Source organism: Chlamydomonas reinhardtii, chromosome 2, assembly GCF_000002595.2.
Source record: "Chlamydomonas reinhardtii strain CC-503 cw92 mt+ chromosome 2, whole genome shotgun sequence".
In the NCBI taxonomy this organism is placed as follows: domain Eukaryota; kingdom Viridiplantae; phylum Chlorophyta; class Chlorophyceae; order Chlamydomonadales; family Chlamydomonadaceae; genus Chlamydomonas; species Chlamydomonas reinhardtii.
Genome location: NC_057005.1, coordinates 580,133 through 599,582, shown reverse-complemented (window position 1 = coordinate 599,582; position 19,450 = coordinate 580,133). Strand labels below are relative to the sequence as shown.

The 19,450-nt window shown below is 65.5% G+C and overlaps 3 protein-coding genes across 3 annotated transcripts; all 3 read right to left on the bottom strand.

Annotated features, from left to right (window-relative positions):
- Nucleotides 1-1,434: 1,434 nt before the first annotated feature.
- CHLRE_02g077750v5 (uncharacterized protein) lies at nucleotides 1,435-7,936 on the bottom strand. The gene is made up of 11 exons (XM_043059175.1): nucleotides 6,846-7,936; nucleotides 6,486-6,721; nucleotides 5,934-6,317; nucleotides 5,675-5,788; nucleotides 5,160-5,390; nucleotides 4,492-4,877; nucleotides 4,192-4,258; nucleotides 3,712-3,954; nucleotides 3,377-3,490; nucleotides 3,125-3,217; nucleotides 1,435-2,952 (listed from the first exon to the last, which is right to left on the bottom strand). Exons 1-11 carry the CDS (start codon nucleotides 7,231-7,233, stop codon nucleotides 2,887-2,889), a joined length of 2,322 nt encoding a protein of 773 aa, XP_042926809.1. The 5' UTR covers nucleotides 7,234-7,936; the 3' UTR covers nucleotides 1,435-2,886.
- Nucleotides 7,937-8,049: 113 nt separating this feature from the next.
- Nucleotides 8,050-17,106, bottom strand: CHLRE_02g077700v5 (uncharacterized protein). Its single transcript, XM_043059174.1, has 13 exons — nucleotides 16,643-17,106; nucleotides 16,206-16,304; nucleotides 15,691-15,771; nucleotides 15,332-15,469; nucleotides 15,003-15,128; nucleotides 14,415-14,614; nucleotides 13,854-14,109; nucleotides 11,561-13,615; nucleotides 11,189-11,378; nucleotides 10,778-11,079; nucleotides 9,791-10,549; nucleotides 9,312-9,440; nucleotides 8,050-8,955 (listed from the first exon to the last, which is right to left on the bottom strand). Exons 1-13 carry the CDS (start codon nucleotides 17,051-17,053, stop codon nucleotides 8,449-8,451), a joined length of 5,253 nt encoding a protein of 1,750 aa, XP_042926808.1. The 5' UTR covers nucleotides 17,054-17,106; the 3' UTR covers nucleotides 8,050-8,448.
- Nucleotides 17,107-17,227: 121 nt separating this feature from the next.
- On the bottom strand, nucleotides 17,228-19,356 carry CHLRE_02g077650v5 (uncharacterized protein). Its single transcript, XM_001701600.2, has 6 exons — nucleotides 19,240-19,356; nucleotides 18,887-18,961; nucleotides 18,638-18,703; nucleotides 18,214-18,359; nucleotides 18,004-18,066; nucleotides 17,228-17,828 (listed from the first exon to the last, which is right to left on the bottom strand). Exons 2-6 carry the CDS (start codon nucleotides 18,954-18,956, stop codon nucleotides 17,643-17,645), a joined length of 531 nt encoding a protein of 176 aa, XP_001701652.1. The 5' UTR covers nucleotides 18,957-18,961; nucleotides 19,240-19,356; the 3' UTR covers nucleotides 17,228-17,642.
- Nucleotides 19,357-19,450: the final 94 nt, after the last annotated feature.

The following is a 19,450-nucleotide window of genomic DNA, read 5'->3' as shown; positions in this document are numbered from 1 at the left end:
CTGACCACTCGGGGTGTGAGTTTGAGGTGTGGCAGCCATTGCGCTGGGAAACGCCTACAGCGATGCAGTACCCCGACTTGCCCCTCCCCCTCCCGGCCTCGCATGACAACAAGTGTTCCGCGGTCACGGAAAAAGGGGCTGAGCCCCTCCACAGTCTGAGGCCGAACAGCCTCATCGCCCGGACAAAGCCGGTGTCGGTTTCCACAGGCACATAGCCAAACCAGGTGCCTAGCAATGCCACAGCAGAGCCAACCGCAGCCAGACGCAGCACAGTTGTCAACAGCTGCAGTTCTTATCATGCCGCTGCGCATGCCCTGCCAGCCCCACCGCGGACCGCTACCTATACACCAGCCGGCTCCTCAGCCTGCGCGCTTGCGCTGCTTCTTGGGCGGCGCTGCGCTCTCCTCCTGCACGTGGCCTTTCCCGCCCCCTCCGCTACCAAAGCGCACACGCGCCCCCGCTGCTGCCGCCGCCGCCGCCGCCGCCGCTGCCGCCGCACCCGCTGCTGCCGCCCCCGCTGCCACCGCACCCGCTACCCCCGCCGCCGCCAGTCTGCAGCGATGCAGGTCGCTTGTGCCCCAGCAGCATCTCCACCAGCGCGTGCCGGATGTTGGTTGCGGAGTTGACATGCGTCCCTGCACCGTCGGGAGGGTAGAGTGAGTGAGTCCCACTGAGCCCACGACTGAGCCGTCACCCACTGAGCCCACGACTGAGCCCCACTGAGCCGGCACCCACTGAGCTCTCCCGGTCATGCATTACATAAACGCCCCAAAAGCTTGCGATGCTGCATTGCTGCTAAGTTTGATTGGACAGGCGGCAGGCCGGGTGAGCAAGTGGTCCAACAGGGGCGCTGGTGGGGCGGAGAGGGCGCTTTGAGCTGTCAGAGCCACGTGACACTTCTCATCACAGTTTCATGACTTGATGACGCAAGGACGCATAGAGATGATCAGCAGGGGTGTGTGATGGGACAGTGTTTAGGCAGATTGGTCACTTCACGTCATGCTACAACTTGGCTGGCTTTTGGCTTCAGGGAGTGTTGGGAGTCTCATAGGACAAATACCCCTGCTTCACGACACCAACTCAGAGATGAACATGCAGCACGCGCTGATGGAGATGCTGCATGGTAGAGTGGCGGCGGTGCTGGCCCTGGAGGCTGCGGCGGCGGCACAGGACCTTGCAGCGGCGGCGGCGGCGCAGTGGTGGCGTGCATGTACGTGGCAGAGGAGGCAGCCTGGGCCACGTGGAGGAGAGAGCGACGCCGACCGAGAAGCAGCGCTGGCGCATAGGTTTCACCCTATATGGTTTGCGGGCAATGCTGGCGAGCATAGTGGTGGCGAGCATAGTGTAGCACGGTGTGAGGCTTTTGCGTTTTGGTTTGTTGCGTGCTGCCCTCTTGCTTGACAGCATTGTATGGCTGGACAGTTGGCGGATGGTGCCAATGGAAACCGAACAGATGACGCAGTTTTGCAGGCTTAGTGGGTGCAGCCCACATTGCGTTTGACGCGAAAGTCCTTTCTTGTCATACCGTCCCCTGGCTGCTGGCGCGGAGCTAGGATTTGTCAGGTCTTGCATCAGCCCGCCCGCCCGCCCTCAGCTTTACGCGATAATGCAACTTCTTGGTTGTGTTGCAAGCATGGTGTAGGCACCGAGCAGAGAAAGAGGCCCACCGCCGCAATAGAAATGCAGCACGAGTTGCCTCACCTGCTCACGTGGCATCTCCTACCGACCCAGGCGCACATCTCATCTCTATACCCTACTGCTACAATTGCTTAAAAACATCATTTGCGCAGCACAGCCGCACCCATACTCGCAGCGCGAAGAACTGCTTCAAGCTGCTACCATGCCCGCAAGCCCATCGTTCCGCTTGACCAGCCACTTGTCCTCCGCCCTTCTCGCTTAACAGCACCCGTCGCAGCTGGCGACACCGACAGGTTCAGACAGTCCTTCACTGGCGCAAAAAACCAGGTGGAAGGAATGACACACAACGCACACCCACCACATCAAACGTCACAACATCCTACCTACAGGCGCGTGTACATGCACGCGTATTACTAAGCCACATCAAACCTAGCGCTCCGTGCAAAGATGAGGAAATACAGGGGGTAGAGTGAGGAATTCGCAGGGTCACACGCTGCGTGCGCAGCAACAACGTGAATGAGCGTGTCACAATATCATCACTCCACCACATGAACACATCAGTCATGAAAGGCGTCATCCTGCTAGCCTTGAGCGACCATACTCTTGTACCTGCTTGGGAGTTAGACTGCTCCACGAGCTGTCAGACGTCCAATGGAAGGAGGCAGGGCTGTCAGACCCCTTACCCAACCCACATTCGGTACTTAAACAATGACACCAGTGATAGTCCGAGCCTGCTTCAATACCACATTCAAAATCAGCAATTCGCAAAGAAACAAGGAAAAAACAAAGGAATCAATGCCAGACTCACTAAACTTTGACGCCGCAGTGGTACCGCAATCGGCTGCAGCACGGAGACAGGGCCCAAAAAACCCTTTGCTCCAGCACTGTACGTGCCTGATGCGGTGGATCCACGTTGGTATGATGGACGGACTCCCCGCAGACAGGCCGCATGCATACACTCATATGTGTGAGCTATCTACACTAGGGCTGAATCGCTCGCCGTAGTTCTTCACCGCTTTCCAAAAATTATCTTGCTCACTCCCAGCGGGCAAAACCTGCAGACACTTCCGTGCGGTATCGGTATCCATAAGAGCATACCTACAACCTACAAGCTGCGGCTCCCATATCCGCCGCAGTCCGGTACAGCTCAGATAAGCTGCAGTCCGTCACGCATGACTCAGCGCCGCTTGCTTAGCCGCTTAATAGGACTGTCCCTTCTTTGTAATATCGCAACCTTAATAGGCGGATTTACTTGCGGGCGCGGTCCAGGACGGTCTTGTATACGCCCACGCTGGCAGGGTACAGCACACGACCCTGGACGGCGGAGGGAAAGAAGCAGTCGGGGGGAAGCATGAGCATTCGGCCGGAGATGACGCGACTCGGGAGCCAGCATACGCGACATGCCGGGAGTAGGTTGCACGTCTTCACCTCGCACGCGCGCTGCGCATAGACCCGGATCAAGGTTCCCCCGCGACACCGCACACACCTGGAAGCGCACCCACTCCACGAAGGGGCCGTAGTTGGCTCCGGCGCTGGGAATGCGCTGCATGGTGATGAGCACGCCGCCAACGGCCTTGTCCTGTGTGAAGCACGAGCGAGGGGTTGGGTCACAGGTCGGAACAGCCTACGGCTCCTGTGCATGCTTAGCATATGCATTGCCACGCAATGAAAGATCAAACCACGACTGACTAACTCTCTTCAGTCCCCCAAAGTGTCCGTGGCATCCGTTCAGTCCCACCTTGAGCTTGCCGGGCAGGTTAGCCTGGCTGCCGCCGGCGGGCACCTTGATGTTGATGCCGCTCTTCACGGGGCCGACGCGGATCGACAGCACGGACTGGCACTTGGACACGTCCTGTTGTGTGACGGGCACGGGGTCAACCAGGGATGCGTGAGTGCGCCAGGCAGCTGAACAGCGTCATTCACAGAAAGCGGCTGCGCACACCGGCTCTCCATGCAGCAACACGGAGGGGACATGCACAACGACGGGATGGACAGGAACGAGGGAAGCATCCTAGGCAATCAGCCCCGAGCTTTCCACAGCCCTGTACACGCCATGGCACGCCTCCACCGCACCTTGGACACGTTGTAGATCACGCGGCCGAGGTCGGGGGCGTAGTTGCCGTTCGAGGGCGCGCCGGTCCACTTGATGTACTGGACCTTGACCACGCCGGAGTTGCGGACCTGCTTGATGAAGATGCGGTTGATGTTCATGGGCTCCTTGAAGAAGATGGGCACCACCAGGCTGCCGGCCGTGGCCTTCCAGGAGAAGGGGCAGGCGGCGCACTTAGCCGGGCACTCAGGCTTCCAAGGGTCAATCTGTGTTGGGTGGCACCGGCAGAGGCAGGAGGTTGGGTCATTCAGGTAGGAGGCGTCTTCGAGCAGCATGGCGCTGAAAGAGCTATGGAGCCACAGAGCCACAGGCGCGGACATGAGCGAACGGACACCAATGCCGCGCGTGGCCAAATCCTTCCCCGCCTTCCCAGCGCGACACGGGCGCTCAGCCCTTGTTTCCAGGTGCAAGAAGAGCTAGCTGTAAGGCACTAGCGCGCTCACCAGCTGCGTGGTGGAGAGGTTCTTGTTGTTGGCAGCGAAGTTGGGCGAGTCGTACCAGATCAGGGGGCTGTAACAGGGGAGTTGCACGCACGAGGGGGCACGGGGTCATTCAGTGAGGGGCAGGGCTTGGTGGGGGTGGGGGGTTACGTGCCCGAGCGTAGGGGCGGAGGAGGCGGCACAAGCACACATCACATGTCACACGGTTGTCAAGCTGTGCAACTGGGGTCACACGTGGCTGCGTAACACGCAAGGTGAACTGTGCACCGGATGGCTGCGTGCCAGGGTGCGCGCGGCGCTTACCCAGCGGGCAGCAGGGTTCCCTGGCCCGTCATGTTCTTGACATTGAGGAACAGCGGCGGCGGGACCGGGGGCGGGCTGGGCGGCAGGGGGGTCAAGTAGGGCACAATGTTGACGGTGCCGTTGGTGATGTTGTTCAGCGCGCCGACCAGGTCCACCGGCGGCGGCCGAGGAGGGCGGGGGGGAGGCGACGGCGGGGCAGGAGAGACGATGGTGCCGGGCGGGAGGGGCGGCTGGGGAGGCGGCGACGGCGGCAGCGGGACCTCGGTGTAGTACACCAGGGTGAACAGGATCTCCACAACCAGGCCGTCGTTGGTCTGCAGCACACGGCGGTGCTCCAGCAGTGCCTGGCCGATCTGGGCCTTGGCCTCAGTCTCCTCATCACGGAGCTGAGTGGGCGGGGGTGGGGGCGGACGGGGAAGCGTGTTAAGCCACAGAAGTGAACAATCCATACGCAAGTAATCTGCCACAGACGGCCCGTGGGTGTGCAGCTGGTGAGGGGCTGTGTGTACCAGCATTCGCCCCTGAAACAGTACGGACACGACTCCGCAGGCACCCACACTCGCATTCAGTTTTCCCCATCTGCTGACACGGACCGAGCCTCCGTCACGCCTAGCCCAAGCACCACCCGCCACCCCCGGCCCCGGCCCCGACCCCGACCGCGGGCGCACCTGCAGCAGGTCATCCTCGGTGGCGGGGCTGCTGGCCTCCATGACGGCGCGGCGGATGGGCAGGGCGGTGCCGAACTTGTCCACAATCTCGTCGTGGGTGAACACCTTGCCGGCGCTCATCTCCAGAGCCATGCGGCGCAGGCCACCGGATGAGAAGGCAACGGTGACGACGGTGCCGTTGGCGTAGCGCCAGCGGATGCCGCGGATAAGCACATTCTCGGGTTGCAGGCCCTGTGCAAGGTGCGGAAGCGGGGCGTGCGGAATCGCCGTGGTCAGGTAAGATTCAGCATGGCATCACGCGGGCGTGCTGACAGGGCACCGCAGCCGTCTGTGCGGACGCCTTGTTACCAGCAGGTCACACGATCACGTAGTAGCAAACCGCGCCTCAATGCCCATCCCGCAACACCAGTTATGCGCACACACAGCAGAGCTACCGGCACGCACACCCCCGCGATCACGAGCCATCACAGTCAAACGCGTGTACGGGCACCGCGCACGTGCATGCACACACCCACCACGGAGGCGGACAGCAGGTTCTTGATGGTGTTCACCAGCTTCTCAACCTCGGCAGGTGTGTCGGTGCTGCTAGGGTCGGTGATGTTGAGGAGGGCCTGGTTGGAGATGGTGATCTGCGAGGATGAACAGTTTCACAGTTCCTTAGGCTTAGGCAAAGGTCATATAGCAGTGCGGAAAGGGGGCACACACTAGTAGTCCTACGATGCAGAGCAAGCATGCAGCTAGAAAGCTTCCGCGTGACTGATGCACACCACGTACCGTGAAGTCCTCAACGACCAGAGCAATGCCAGGGGGAAGCGGGGGAGAGGGCGGGCTGGGAGGAGCAGTGCCCGAGGGAGAAGGGGAGGGAGAAGGAGAGGGAGACGGAGTGGGCGCGGGGGAGGGGTAGGTGCCGGCGGCGCTCTGCAGGAAGCGGCGCACCACCTCGGCAGCCTCATCGGCCACGTCAGCGGCGGACTCCAGAACGGAGTCAACGGCCTCGGGGTGCTCGTCAGCGTTGCCCTGAGCGGGGACCACGTAGGCACCGGCGGCGAAGTCAGACACCAGCTTCTCCAGCAGCTCGCCCCAGCGGGCCTTGGCGCCCTCCTTCCAGCTGTAGCCCAGCACAACCACAGCGCCGGACACGCCAGCCTTGCCGAATGCCTGAGGAATGAGGGAGCGGGAGCAAAGAGAGCGAAACATGAGCGAACGCACGACAGCAAGGATAAATGTTGTGGACACGCTGTGGGGTGCTGTTACGGTGTTTCGTGTGTGCGAGTCACGTTGCGTCCACCCACAAGCACGTGTTCTACACCGCCAGTGCGCACCCACCTGAGCGGCGACCTTCGTCTCGTCACCAGCAGCGGTGTACAGAGGGATGGTGAAGGCCTCAACGTCCTCGTGGCGGCACCAGGTGTTGAAGCTGATGGTCTTGGCATCCTCCAGCGAGGCGGGCCAGGCGTCCTGGGCCTTGGACGAGAAGAAGCTGGAAGCCTGCTCCGCCAGCAGCGGCACGCCCTGGGACGACTTGGAGTTGCAGCCGGCGTGCTTGCACGCGGACCAAGAGCCTGGCGAAGCGGTGCATGTTAGGAAAAGAAACCGGGCAGTTGAACACACTACTATGGCATGACCTTCCTCTATCCGTTACGCTACAACTCAGAGTAGAGCAGCGTTGTTTGCTACTATGCTTACCCTGGTAGCCCAGTGCCTTGGCGACGAACTCGCGGTCAGCCTCCACATTACCGCCGAGCATCACAACCAGGCCGCCGTTCTCGACGAAGCTGGCGACCGCCGACATGTCCTCAGCAGCAGAGTAGAAGGTGTGGCCGTTCTGGGCGGGGATAACGTAGGCGTCCACGCCGGTCAGGCGGGGCTGGCCATCAGCGGCGACCTTCAGGTCAAAGCCAGCCTGAACCAGCTGCTTCTGCAGGTTGCTAGGACCGTTGTTCCACTTGAGATCAAGGACGCCGTCAGACTCGCTCATGTAGAGGGCGACGCGTGAGGACGCGGACGCGCATGCGAGCGCAGCCACTAGCACGGCCAGGGCCAAAGGCCCGGCACACGCGCTCGATGAGCGCATTGCGTTACCAGAAGCCCACCGGGTGCTCGAGAGGATGCGCGTGTGGAGGTGCGTATGGAGGTGCGACAACCCGACGATTCGTCAGCGCAGTCGAACGGCGACACAAGGGCCTTAGCCGGCTCGTGAGTTTGCACCTATGTACCCGGCGAGCACGCCTGACTTATGAACATTCAAATGGCTGGCGAGCTGGCTTTTATCGAGTGAGGGAAGCCGGATTGGCGCGAAGGAAAAGGCGGGCGTACGAGCCTACAAATTAAGTGTTTTTTTAGTAGAGCGTAGTCGTCTTTTCTGATACCGTGTCATGGGGGATGATATTGGTCGAGGAAAAGCTTTGGCGGGGGCCGACGGTTAGCTCGGCATTCTCAAACGGGGGTTTACGTATAATGCACTCATATCCTTGTATACTCGTATGTTTCCTATACAGTAGCGTTGCCGAGAATCCAGCCAGGGACACAGTCGCTCGTCTGCTCACACGCGCCTAAGCCCGCGCTCCGGGCGCAATACCATGGTTGTAGCCCACATGGAAGCTTGGAGCGTAGCAAATGTTGGCGTTACCAAGCGACTTCCGTGTGAACTTTTCACGTCATGCGCGAACCCTTCCCCTCCATATATTGTCAAAACTCGCATCGACAAACCCCGCGAGGAAGCTGCCCTTGTGCTTCCTGCACGCTGAAAACAATAGCCTTGTGTGCACCGCAAGCTCGTAATGGTGCAAATGCGGTGTGAGCGCAGTGTCCGCGGGTTTCCGACGGCCGGAGAGCTCGCTGGTCAGGCGGGCGGTCGAGTTGCGACGGGGTCAGCGACCGCTATAGCCGCGAGGTCATAAAGTTACAACATGTCCTCTCCATGATGCTTTCAATGAGACTGCTCTCGAACCTGGCAAACCCTAAACTTCACAGCCCTAGTGTATTGGTCCATTGCGGCTCCCTGCTTGTCCTGTGTTCTATCAACAAGCAAACCTCGCCAACCTTGTCTGATAATAGGGTTCGTCCTGCACGCGACAGCAGCATCCGTCATCGCCCAACGTCGTCCCCACGCGCGCTATACAACTGCACCGCAGCCGGGGAGGGCAGCCCAAGCTCGGCAGCGTGTGATCGCGGGCAGTACCAGGCATAGCCCTTCAACACACTAAGCCTGCATGCAATACACATATCCCAACCCAACCTCCACGGGCCCCACCCCCAAGCCCCAACACAAGGCCCCTCTGCCACCCCCTCATGACTCATTCTGCCCCTCGTCCTGCCCCCGCAGCTTCACCCCCAGCTTCACCCCCAGCTTCAACAGGTTCGCACCCAGCCCGCTGCCCCCGCTCGCCGCCGCCGACGAGAATGGCCCCGTCCCCTGCCCGGCATGGCCCACAAGCACCCCGCTGCCGCCGGCACCCAACAAGCCCCCGCCGCCGCTCACAGGGGCGCCCGAGCCCAGGCCACCAACCCCTCCCCCTCCGCCTCCCGCTCCCGGCCCCTGCGCCGCGCCGTGGTGTCCCCGCTGCCCCCCCAGCACACTCGTCAGCCCGCTGATCAGCTGACTGCCGCCCACGCCGGCGCCCAGCCCCGCAAGCGGCCCGCCGTGGCTGCCGTGACTAATGCTGCCCCCGGCGTGACTAATGCCGCCGCCGCCGCCGCCGGCTGCCGCCGCGCCTGCTGGCCCCGCTCCCGCCACGAAGCTGAGCCGCTGCTGCAGGTGGCGGATGGCGTCCTCCTTGTCGCTGTTGGCGTCCTCCTGCACACACAAGGGGGGAGGGCATACAGGGGAGGGCGCACATCAAGTACCGTCTCAATGGGCAAGTTAAGCCCCCACCCCCACCCCCACCCCGCACCCCCACCGTTTCTACACACTCTGTGGGGCGGTTGCCGGTCCTGGCAGTCAGCAAACTTGGAAACCCACTTGCCCCCTTACTTCGATTTCAAGTTTCCCCCTTCACACACATTTTACAATTCTACCGGTGTGGAACCCATAGCTCCTCACCCATACCCAACTCCCAACCTCCCGCACCAGCGCCGCCCCCCATAGTTCCCGCCGTTGCGCCCCGCAGTTCCCGCCGCCGCCCCCGCACGCCGCCGCCGCCAGCCACCCACCGCCGCCGCGTACTGGTGCATGACGCGGTTGTAGCGGGCCTCCAGCGCCGCGTATGTGCCGCGCTGCTCCGCCAGCTGCCTCACCACCTCCTCCAGCTTCTCGGACAGCACCTCGCCCAACACGCCGTACTGCAGGGAGGGGGAGGAGGCGTGGAGGAGGAGGCGGAGGAGGAGGAAGGGGGTGAAGAGGGGTGGAGTGACACAGGGTGCGAGCGGCTGGGCAACTTGGGTTTGGGGTCGGGGCCGCGCCGTGCTGATGTGGACGGCATGCCGCCGTACATTCCGCTGCGCCGCGCCGCGCCTACTTGGCGTCACTAAGGCATGCATGCCGCCGCATGCCTGCGAGCATGCCCCCACCTCCCCGCCACCTCTCAACCGCCGCCCCCGCCCCCGCGCCTGCACCCACACTACTACCAGGCCAGCTGCACATCCACGCGCCCCCCCCCAGACACACACACCACACACACTCACACACGCACCTGGTTGAGCAGATCCTCGCCCTCCGCGCCACGCCGCCGGCTGTCCGCCAGCCCGCCCCGCAGCTGCGAGCACAGCGCCGCCGCCCGCTGCAGCTCCGCCAGCGGCTGCAGCTGCAGGGGCTGCGCAGCCTGAGCCGCCGCCGCCGCCGCCGCCGCGCTGGGCGTGCCGGCCAGTGACGACGTCGAGCCGTGCAGACTGCCCTCAGCCGAGCCGGGCAGCGGCGAAGCCGCCGCCGCAGTGACAGAGATGGGGCGCAGCGGCGGCGGCAGCGCTGCCGCCGTGGGCTGTAGCCGCACCTGGCCGCCGGGTGCCACAACCATTTGGTCAAAGGGCGTGACGGGTCCCCGCGGCGGCGGCGGCGGCGGCTGCAGCGGCAGGCCGAGGCCCCCGGCGGCGGCGGCGATGGGCGCGAACAGGCCGCTGGCCCCGCCGCCGCCGCCCGCAGGGCAGGCCGAGGCTGTAGCGGCGGAGGCTGTAGCAGCCGCCAAGGAGGATGTAAGCTCGTCCAGTAGGCGCTGCAGCGAGGCCGCCAGGCCGCTCGAGTCCTGCGCCGGGTCTGCCGCTGCACCGCTGGACGCCTTGGGGGTGCCCGGCGGCGAGGGCGGCGCGCCGGCGGCCGGGGGCGCGGCGCCCGCCACCGCCGTGGACACTGCCGCCGCCGCCGCTGCCGCCGCCGCCGCCTTTTCCTCCTGGTGTGCCCTGAGTCGGGCCGCCAGTGCCGTGTGGTGGTCCAGTATGTCAGCCACACCCAGCCGCTCCTGCGGGGGGTGGGGGGTGGGGGTACAGGCCAGCGGGGGCGAGGCAGCGGGTCCGGCAGGGGGTCAGACAGGCGGCGGGAGGTCCAGGCATGGATGAGTACTTTCATGAGGGCGCTGTTCGGGTAGCAGCGTGAAGGAAAAGAGGGAGAGCAGGTGCCGGCACGAGGTGGCGGGTGCAGGGGCGGGGACCACATCCGATCTGCCACGAACACCCGGTGCTACACATACCCGCAGCTCCGCGACCCCTCGTGCGCCCGCCATGCCGTCCTCCTGCGGCCCCGCAGCCGCACCCACACAGCCCGTGCCGCCGCCCGCAGCTGCCGCTGCCACCGCCGCTGCGCCGCCGGCCCCGGTGCCGCTGGTCCGGCTGCTGTGGGCGCTGCTGCCGTTGGCGGAGGCGGCGGGCTGTGAGGCCGCCGCCCGGGCGCCAGCGCCGGCGGCTGCGGCCGCGTGTTGGGACGCCGGCGCGGAGGCGGCTGGGTGGGCCCCGCTGCCGCTGCCGCCTCCGGCAAAGTGGTTATGGAGGCCGCCTGGCGGGTTGATGGCAGGCGCAACAAGACATCAGTGGGCGGGGGCCAACTGCAGACGCTCACACCGTGTTTCCTTCCCCGTGCCCTGCTATGCGCGTGCTGCACCCACCGTGCCCATGGTGCGCACTTGAAGTCCCCGCTGCTGCGGCCGAGTGGCCGCCGCCGCCACCGCCGCCGCCGCCGGGCCGCCCGCTGCCGCCCACCGCCATGGCCGCCGCCATCGCAGCGGCGCCACTGGCCCGACCCATGGAGCCCTCCCCGGGTGCCGACATGATTACCCACTCATCCCGCGCCTCAGCCTGAGGGATCCGTTTTGGCCATTGACGCAATGAGCGGCGCTTCAAGACTACAGGAGCCGCACCGTACCCACCGGTGACCCCACCGGTTGTTGCCAGGCTACAACACGCGGCACTGCCAAAAACCAGACGTTACCAAGCAGAAAAGCATTGCCCCCTCCCTTCCCCTCCGGTGACCGGCTCACCGGCGAAGACTCCCTGTGCTCGTCCATGACCATCAACATACTGCCCACGGAGCTGCCAGGAGCCGCCGCGCTGCTCGCGCCGCCGCCGTGCTGCTGCTGGTGGTGCTGGTGGTGGTGCATGGCAGCCGCCGGGTGCTGCTGCCGCCCCTGGTGCTGCTGGGGGCGCTGCAGGCCACCCAGCCCGTTCGAGGACGCGATGGCGACCGGCGGCGTCCCGGGACGCGGCTCCACACCTGACGCCCCGGCTCCAGCTGCTGCGCCCGCCACGGCGTCAGCCGCCCCGCCGCCGCCGCCGCCGCCGCCACCCTGCGCCCCGTCCGCCTGCGGCTGCGAGGCGTCCTCCGCGCCGTGCCCTCCGGCGCCGTGCTGCCGCTGCCGCTGCCGCTCCGCCTGGCGGATGGGCGCCATAGCGATCTCCCACACCATCTTCTCCCAGGGCTTGGCGCTGCGGCGCTGCTTGCTGCCGCCCTGCGCGCGCCGCGCCTGGTCCGCCGCCTGCACCTGGCTAAACGCCGCCGCCCCGCTGACCAGAGAGGCCGCGGCCGAGGCCGAGGAGGCGCTACCGGCGGCGGCCCGCGCTTCAGCAACGGTGGCAGCGACGGTGGCTGCAGCCGCAGCCGTGGCCGCGAGGAGCGGCAGCTCTGGCACGGCCTCAGCGGCCAGCGGCGCCCCCGCCGCCGCCGTAGACCCCGCAGGCTCAGGCACGCCCGCCGTACCAGCGGCAGCAGCCCCGTCAGCGCCGGCGCCAGCAGCGGCGCCGAAGTCAAGTCGCAGCGCCGGCAGCCCAGCGCGGCCGTCCTTTGCGGCCTCCTCCTCCTCCGGCTCTTCGTCTTCGTCATCGCCCTCCAGGACCAGAGCCGCGCCGCCCTTGCCCGCCGCCGCTGCCGCCAGCCCCGCCGGCGGCAGCCGGCTGAGGCGCGACTTGGTGCGGCCCTCCGTCAGCATCAGCTCGTGCGGGTGCACGCCGCCGCCGCCACCCAGCGCGCCGCCTCCGGCGGCGTCCGCTGCCGCCGGCGACGAAGGCGACAGCGGCGGTAGCCCGCCGCCAGGCGAAGCCGGCTCCGATGCGAAAACGCCGCCGGCGCCGCCGCCGGCGGCGGCGGAGACGCTGTGCCCCGCTGCGCGGATGCTGATCCACTTGGGCGTCTCGTGCCACATGAAGCTGGGGGCGGAGCGCTCCACGGCGGACTGGCAGCGGGTCACGGCGCTGGCGCTGGCGGAGGCGGGGCCGCCGCCGCCGGTGGCGTCGGCGCCGGCCGCCAGCGACGCCGCCGCCGACGGCACTGACAGCGCGGGCAGGCCGGCGGGCGCCGACATGAGGAACGCGAGCGGGTCCGCCGCGGCGGGGTCGGAGGCCGACGGCGCGGCCGCCGGTGCCGGCGCCGCGGCGGCAGCGGTTGCAGCCGCCGTAAGGCCCGCCGCCAGCACACCCAGCGGATCTGTGTCACCCGCCGCCGCTGCCGCCTGCGTCGCCGCCGCTGCACTGCCGCTGTTACCGCCTGCCGCCGCCCTCTGCTGCTGCTGCTGCTGCTGCGGCTCGTCCTCCCCCGGCAGCGCCACCAGGACCGCCGTGTTGCCGGGCCCGCTCTCCGACAGCTCCGACGGCGCCACGTAGCCCACCTGCTCAAACGCCTCCTCGCCCGTCACGCGGTTGTAGTCCTCGCTGTCGGCGTCAGCCGCCCCCGCGCCGCCGCCGGCCCCACCGCCACCGCCCGGGCCCGCGCCGCCGTCCGTGCGCATGGACGGCGTGTGCACCAGCAGCGGCTCATCGGCGCCGCCGGCACCCACCACCACCGGCACGCCACTGCCGCCGCTAGCAGCCGCCGCCACCGCCGCCGCCGAGCCGGACATGGACTCGGGCGACGGCGACGCAGCGCGCTCAACGCTGTTGCCGCCGGTCCCAGCGCCGCCGCCGCCGCCCACGCCCACGCCCACGCCGGCCAGCTTCTCCTTGACTCCGCGCGCCAGCATCTTGAGAACACTGATCTTGCTGGGCTGCTGTTGCTGCTGCTGAGCAGCTGCCGCCGCCGCAGCCGCCGCGGCCGCCGCCTGCGCCTGCGCCCGCGCGCGAATACGTATGGGGAAGCACCGGGGTTTGCGCTGGGCTTCGGGATGGCTTGCCTCAACGGGTCATGCGCCCCTCTTGCCTCACAGCCCCTCGGCTCTCCCGGCCCTATTCTTGCTTCCCCAGAGCTGGTCGAAACAGCCCCTTCCACCCACCCGGCCACCCCGCCCCCCTGCTGCGGCCCCCTCCCCCTCCCCCTCCCTCCCCTCCCCTCCTCCCTGCTCGCACCTGGTTCCGGCTGGCCTCCCACTGCGCCTCCTCCGCCCTGTCCGCCTCCGACTCCACCTCCTCGCGGTACTCGCGGCGCAGCGTGGCCAGCCGCGCGTCCGTGACGCCGTCAAAGGTGGGCCCGAAGGCGTGGCTGATGAGCCTGTTGGAGTCGTAGGTGTAGGGCGCCATGGACTGCAGGCAGTCCAGCACGTCCAGCACGTCGCCGCACAGGAACAGCGCCGGCATGAACACCTCCAGCAGCGCCAGGGCAGTCCTGGGAGTGACAGGCGGGGAGGCGGAGGGTGGGTATTACATTCATGATTATTTAAGAAGTGAAGGCGTAGCCAGGAACAGTAGTATGGGGGGGATGAGGGGGGGCAGGTGAGGGTGCTGTTATGAGCAGTTCGGCGCTTGGCGCTACCGTCCTCTCGCGGGTCGCCCTTCTCTCCTGACAATATCTCAACATCCCTTCCCACCTCCCACCTCCTTCACCCTGCCTTCCCGCCCTCCCGTCTCCGGCACCCACCAGCACAAACCCCACCCCAGTCAGGCAGCCACGCCCTCCTCCCCCGCACCCACTTGAACAGCACCGTGGGCGAGCGGTAGTAGAACAGCACGTCCCACACGCGCAGGCAGGCCTCTATGGGCAGGAAGTTGACGAACACGCACAGGAACCAGGTGACGAAGACGCAGGACACGTCGGCGCCCAGGCCCTCCATGTGCGCGGACAGGTCGGGGAAGTGCTCGGCCACCAGGCGCTTGAACACGCGCTGGTCCACCTGGGCGGGGGGGGGAGGGCGGGGAGGGAAGGGGGAGGGAAGCCGGAGGCGGGAGGTGCAGGGTTAGGCGAGCCAATGCGAAGCAAAACGAGGGGGTTCGTAAGCACTTGGAGTGGAGTATCGTGGAAGCGCATGAGCTGCAGTCTCGGGGGGAGGGGGGGTGCAGGGACAGGGACAGGGGCATGAGGGCTGGGGCGGCACCTTGGTGGCGGCAGGGGCGCGGCGTGGAGTCCTGCCCCCTCCCTCGCTCCTCCTCGCTCTTTTGCATTGGGTTCGGTGTAGCTTGGGCTGGAATTTACAACCCATACACATTTACACGCACACACACACACGCACACACCAACACACACGCAAACACACACAGCCACACACACACCCTTCCCCCCACCTGCATGCCCATCATGTCCACGTCGTAGTAGCCCTTGAGTATGTCCTGCAGCAGCGCCGCCAGACACCAGAACGCGTCCTCCTCGTCCAGGAACAGCAACAGCGTGCCCGCCACGAAGTTCAGGCCCTGCAGCCGGCGCCGGCGGAACAGGCGGAACAGGCGGAGGTTTAGCAGGCATGGGAAGAAGTAGAACAGCGCCGACGCAAGCACGGGCGCCGCACCACGCGCCGCGCGTCCGCGCATGCCGAAGCAGGCACTGCCCCCAACCCCCCTGCCGCCGGTCAACCCCGCCACCCGCCGCCCCTGCCACCCGCCCCTGCCCCCCGCACCTGGCAGTAGCCCACTCGGCTGTTGTGCAGGCTGTAGGCGGCCAGCACGCGGCGCAGCGCGGGCCGCCCCGAGGTCTCCATCAACTGCAGGCCGGGGAAGGTGCGCGGAAGGTCCTTCTCGATCTGGGTCAGCCACGTCTGCGGGATGCGGCGGGTGCGAGGGAGGGCGGTGAGGGCGGGGACGGGAGGGGCGAAGAGGGGAGGGTGCAGAGAAGAGGAAGGCAGGAGGGGCAAGGAGCAAGGGGGAAGTGAGCACTGGGCTAGCGGCAAAGAGTCACGCGCACAGAGGTGCGCGTCCGCACCGCACTACCCCCCCCCCCCCCCACACACACACACATTCCGCCACCCCCCCCTCCCACCTTGCTGTGCGCCCGCCACACCGCCAGGTTGGCCTCTGTCTTGTCGGTGTAGCCGCTCAGGCCGTGCTGCTCCGCCGCGTTCTGAGGGTGGGAGCCAGGCAGGGCATGGTTAGGGGGAGTGTTCACAAGCAGGGTACCGTATCAATGAGCTCAATGCCCCAGCTGAGATGCCTCCAGTGCACCGATGCTCTTCAGCGCGCCCTGTCCTTACCCGGCCTCTTCCCCGCCTGTACTCCCCCCCGCGCGTATTCTGCCCTAATAACTAATCATAAATGTAACACGCACACAGTCGGTGGTGTTTTCTCTTGTGCTCTCTAACATCACGCCCAGTGTTGCTGCGACTATCCCCCTCCCCCGCCCCGCCCATTCCCGCTGCGCTGCTGCTCACAGCTGCTCTCGCCCTACCATGCCTCTGCCCACTCGCCAGAACTAACAGCGACCCGCCCGCCCGTACGCCGGCCCCTTCCCGTCCTCGCTGCCTCCCTGCCCGCTGTGCCCTGTGTGCCCTCCCGCACCTGCAGCGCGGAGCTGGCCGCCGCGGCCTGCTCCCGTATCTCCTCCATCTCTAGAGCGCCGCGGTGCGCCAGATCGCCCAGGCAGCGCTGAACCAGGTCCTGTGGGAGGCGGAGAGTGGAGGAGGCGGCAGGAGAGGAAAGGGGGATGGGACACAGGGGGAAACAGGGCGGGTGGTAGGAAGGGAGGCTGGGGTGGGGCGATGGCGATGGCGCGTGAGGCGGAGGCGACAGTGGTCTGGAGGTCTGGCGCCTTCTCGGTTCCGCCTTGTAGAGGGCTGGAGGGGGGCGGGGTTGGGAATCCGGGATAGTCGCAGCGACCTTCCGCGTCGAAGGCGTGCGTGCTGCCAGCGCCCTCGCCAGTCAGAACGCTGACCAGCAGCTGGGTGTTGCTGAACCACCGAGGCGCTAGCTCGCTGCCGATGCACTAACGTACTCACCGCATAATAGTTCTTCTGCTTACGGACCGACGTATCCAGGAAAACGCTCCACGCACGCCCGCGAACGGTGAAGGGCACTCCGGACTGCACCAGCTTGTCGAGCTCCTCTCGACGCGGAGAGCCCTCGCGCTCATCGCGTGCCACGGTGACAGCATCTTGAAGATAGTCGCACAGGTCCGCTAAGTCCGTAAAGCTGCCACTGCCCGCGATTGCCGCTTGAGTGCTGAGGTATGCAGCCCAGTGCGCCTCGCGCTCCTCCTCCTGCTCATTCCACACTCTGCTGTATGCTAAAAATAACTCGTCAAATGGCGGTGAAATGGGAAAGCCATACAAGTCGCGAACTGGCGCGGGGTTAACGACGGGGTTGGCCGGACTCCCCTCAAGCGAGAAGAACTCCGTTACTTCCGCCATTTGAATAACAACATGACTCGGGTCACACGGTGTGCAGAGTATAGCCACGCATGGGTATCTGAGGCATTCAAGTCAGAAGCCAGTTCCGCTTGATGCCGGAGCCCCATGAACGGTCGGGTGCCCCCTCGGGCCTCCCGGCCCGCATCCACATTACCAGCAGGATCCCGAGAGAACAGCAGCAAAGGTTTGAAGTCATAACTCATCAGTGGAGCTGGGAGCCTGGGAGGGGCCCGGGCGTGGGTTCCCTTGGGGCACCTGCAGTCCTGCACGACCGTGGAGGGGGTGCCCAAGGGTGCCCATCCCTCTGGGCTGGAGGACTGCAGCCAAGAACACATGCTTCCGTCCTGGAGCATCTAAGTACAAACAACAAACTTAAACATAGAGATCCGTTAAATTCAAGTCCTTCACGACTCGCGAGCACACAACAAGTCTACATCATTTGTCTGCCACACTTGCCTGCTGGGCAACTGGCACCCCACCACCGCACCCAAACCGGCACAACACCAACATCGCAACACAAAACCAACAACACAAGCCAGTGCCCCTCCGCGCCCGCTAACTCGCTAAGCCCTCTACTCCCTCTACTCCTTTAAGCGCTAGCCCCCAGGAATCCCTGAAGCTGAGACACATCCGCCCGCCGCGACGCGCCCTGCGCCTTGGCGTACGATTCGACCTGCTCCGCCGCGGCCGCGGGCGTCAGGCCGTGGTGGCGCACCAGCCAGGCCGCCAGAGCCACGCCCGTGCGGCCGCCGCCTCCCCAGCAGTGCACCACCACCTGCGCATGAGGGTGCACGGCAGGCATCCATACAGAGCTGGCTGGCAGCTCTGCTAAATGCACAAGGGCCTTGGGCCCCGGCCTCAAGTTGGGAAGCCGGCATAGGTCTGCAGCCAGAGTCACACACGCAGGCACCAGCGCGGGGGCGCCCCCTGCACGCTGCATTTCGGCTCACCTTCTCGCCGGTGTCCACAGCTCCTTTCAGCTCCGATACCAGCGTGTCCACCGCGCCGGGCGCCTGCATGCAACACGGCGGGAGTGCGAAGGGTGGGGCGGGCACACGTACCCATCGAGCAGTCTGCAGCCGTGCCGCCACGTGCCCGCTTCAGTCCAGCCATCCCTCCCCCCTCGATTGCAGACGCGGCGGCTGCAGCCTGCGGCTTACCTTTGCGTCCACCAGCACCGCCCGCTTAAACAGGGTGGCGAGTGTGTCTGTGGGCGGCTGGACGTAGGTGCCCACCTCGCTCTCGCTCAGCAGCGAAATGACCCGCGCGATGCCGTGTCCTGACATGAAGGCAGCCCACTCCTCCACTGCACCAGGTGGCGGGGGGGGCATCACGGGTGTGTTGGGGCTATGCGCGCGCGTGCGCAGTGCGGGTTAGGGCGTGGTGCGTGCGGCCAGCCGCACAGGGGCTGCGGATAGGGGCGATGGGTTGACAGGTGTGAACAGCGAACCCTGCACAAACGCAGTTGCACTGTCGCACTTATGGTACAAGCGTTACTGGGCACACGGGTTCGGGATTGAAGCAGCTGGCACGCACACACACATAGAGAGAGAGAGAGCCAATAACAGACGAAGGCGGACTCACCCTCGGGCACCGTCACCTTGTCATCGGGGTTAAAGCACCGCTGCGAGGCCGCGCCGGGGCGCGCAGCTGTGAGAAGCCGAGGGCAGGTGCAGCACAGCAAGTTGGCACCGCTGAAGTTGAGGATGCGGAACGGCAAGGCTCTGGACTCCAACCCACCGACAGCGGTATCGCCGCACGTCCTTGCAGGCGCTCTGCACACCAGCTGGTGCCCGGCAGCCACTATGATAAGACGCCTGATGGCCTCCTCACCTCCATACACAATTTCATCGTGCTCGGATGCGCGTCCGAAGTTATATTTGGCGTCCGCCTTGCACGACATGGTGGCTGGGGGCGGGGAGCGGTGCAGGAGTGTCAAAGTAGGAGTTTTGCAACGTGCTGTGCTTCTTCAGGAGGGCGAGTCTGCGTGAATGCCGAGGCTGTTGTGATTGTAACCGGAAGGCACAAGTGAGCCAGCATAAATGATGGAGGGGTGGAGCGCCCGAACACGGGGCACCCACCGCAACCTTGCCGCGGTCGCGGTTAGTCCCGCAAAGAACGCAGGCAGCATACATGCGCCGCTAGCACAACAGCACTCGAAGTTTCATGTGCATCTGTTGCCTCACCGTTGCCGCTGGTTCCCCGCAAGCGTGTTCCGCGACAGTCGATGCAACTTTGCCTGGGAACACCTTTGTCGAAAACCACCTTCTATAACTAGTTCTGTGAATTGTTATATTTATTTATTATATCTCAGAATCCAATTACCTTCAGAGTTATTGGACAAGCTTCATTGCAGAAGTTCTACACCCGCTTCAGCAATTACATGCTCTAAACCGT

What these genes read in the sequence shown, in the direction of transcription:
- CHLRE_02g077650v5 (XM_001701600.2), bottom strand. Translation starts at nt 18,956, where the DNA reads ATGTCGTGCAAGGCGGACGCCAAATATAACTTCGGACGCGCATCCGAG. An exon ending in CAAGGTGACGGTGCCCGAGG is followed by an intron (nt 18,360 to 18,637) that starts GTGAGTCCGCCT and finishes CACCTGGTGCAG; the next exon opens with TGGAGGAGTGGGCTGCCTTC. An exon ending in CGGTGCTGGTGGACGCAAAG is followed by an intron (nt 18,067 to 18,213) that starts GTAAGCCGCAGG and finishes TGTTGCATGCAG; the next exon opens with GCGCCCGGCGCGGTGGACAC.
- CHLRE_02g077750v5 (XM_043059175.1), bottom strand. Translation starts at nt 7,233, where the DNA reads ATGCGCTCATCGAGCGCGTGTGCCGGGCCTTTGGCCCTGGCCGTGCTA. An exon ending in ACCTCTCCACCACGCAGCTG is followed by an intron (nt 3,955 to 4,191) that starts GTGAGCGCGCTA and finishes CACCCAACACAG; the next exon opens with ATTGACCCTTGGAAGCCTGA. An exon ending in ACCTGCCCGGCAAGCTCAAG is followed by an intron (nt 3,218 to 3,376) that starts GTGGGACTGAAC and finishes TGCTTCACACAG; the next exon opens with GACAAGGCCGTTGGCGGCGT.
- CHLRE_02g077700v5 (XM_043059174.1), bottom strand. Translation starts at nt 17,053, where the DNA reads ATGGCGGAAGTAACGGAGTTCTTCTCGCTTGAGGGGAGTCCGGCCAAC. An exon ending in GCCGAGTGGGCTACTGCCAG is followed by an intron (nt 15,129 to 15,331) that starts GTGCGGGGGGCA and finishes CGCCGGCTGCAG; the next exon opens with GGCCTGAACTTCGTGGCGGG. An exon ending in TGCACCAGTACGCGGCGGCG is followed by an intron (nt 8,956 to 9,311) that starts GTGGGTGGCTGG and finishes TTGTGTGTGCAG; the next exon opens with GAGGACGCCAACAGCGACAA.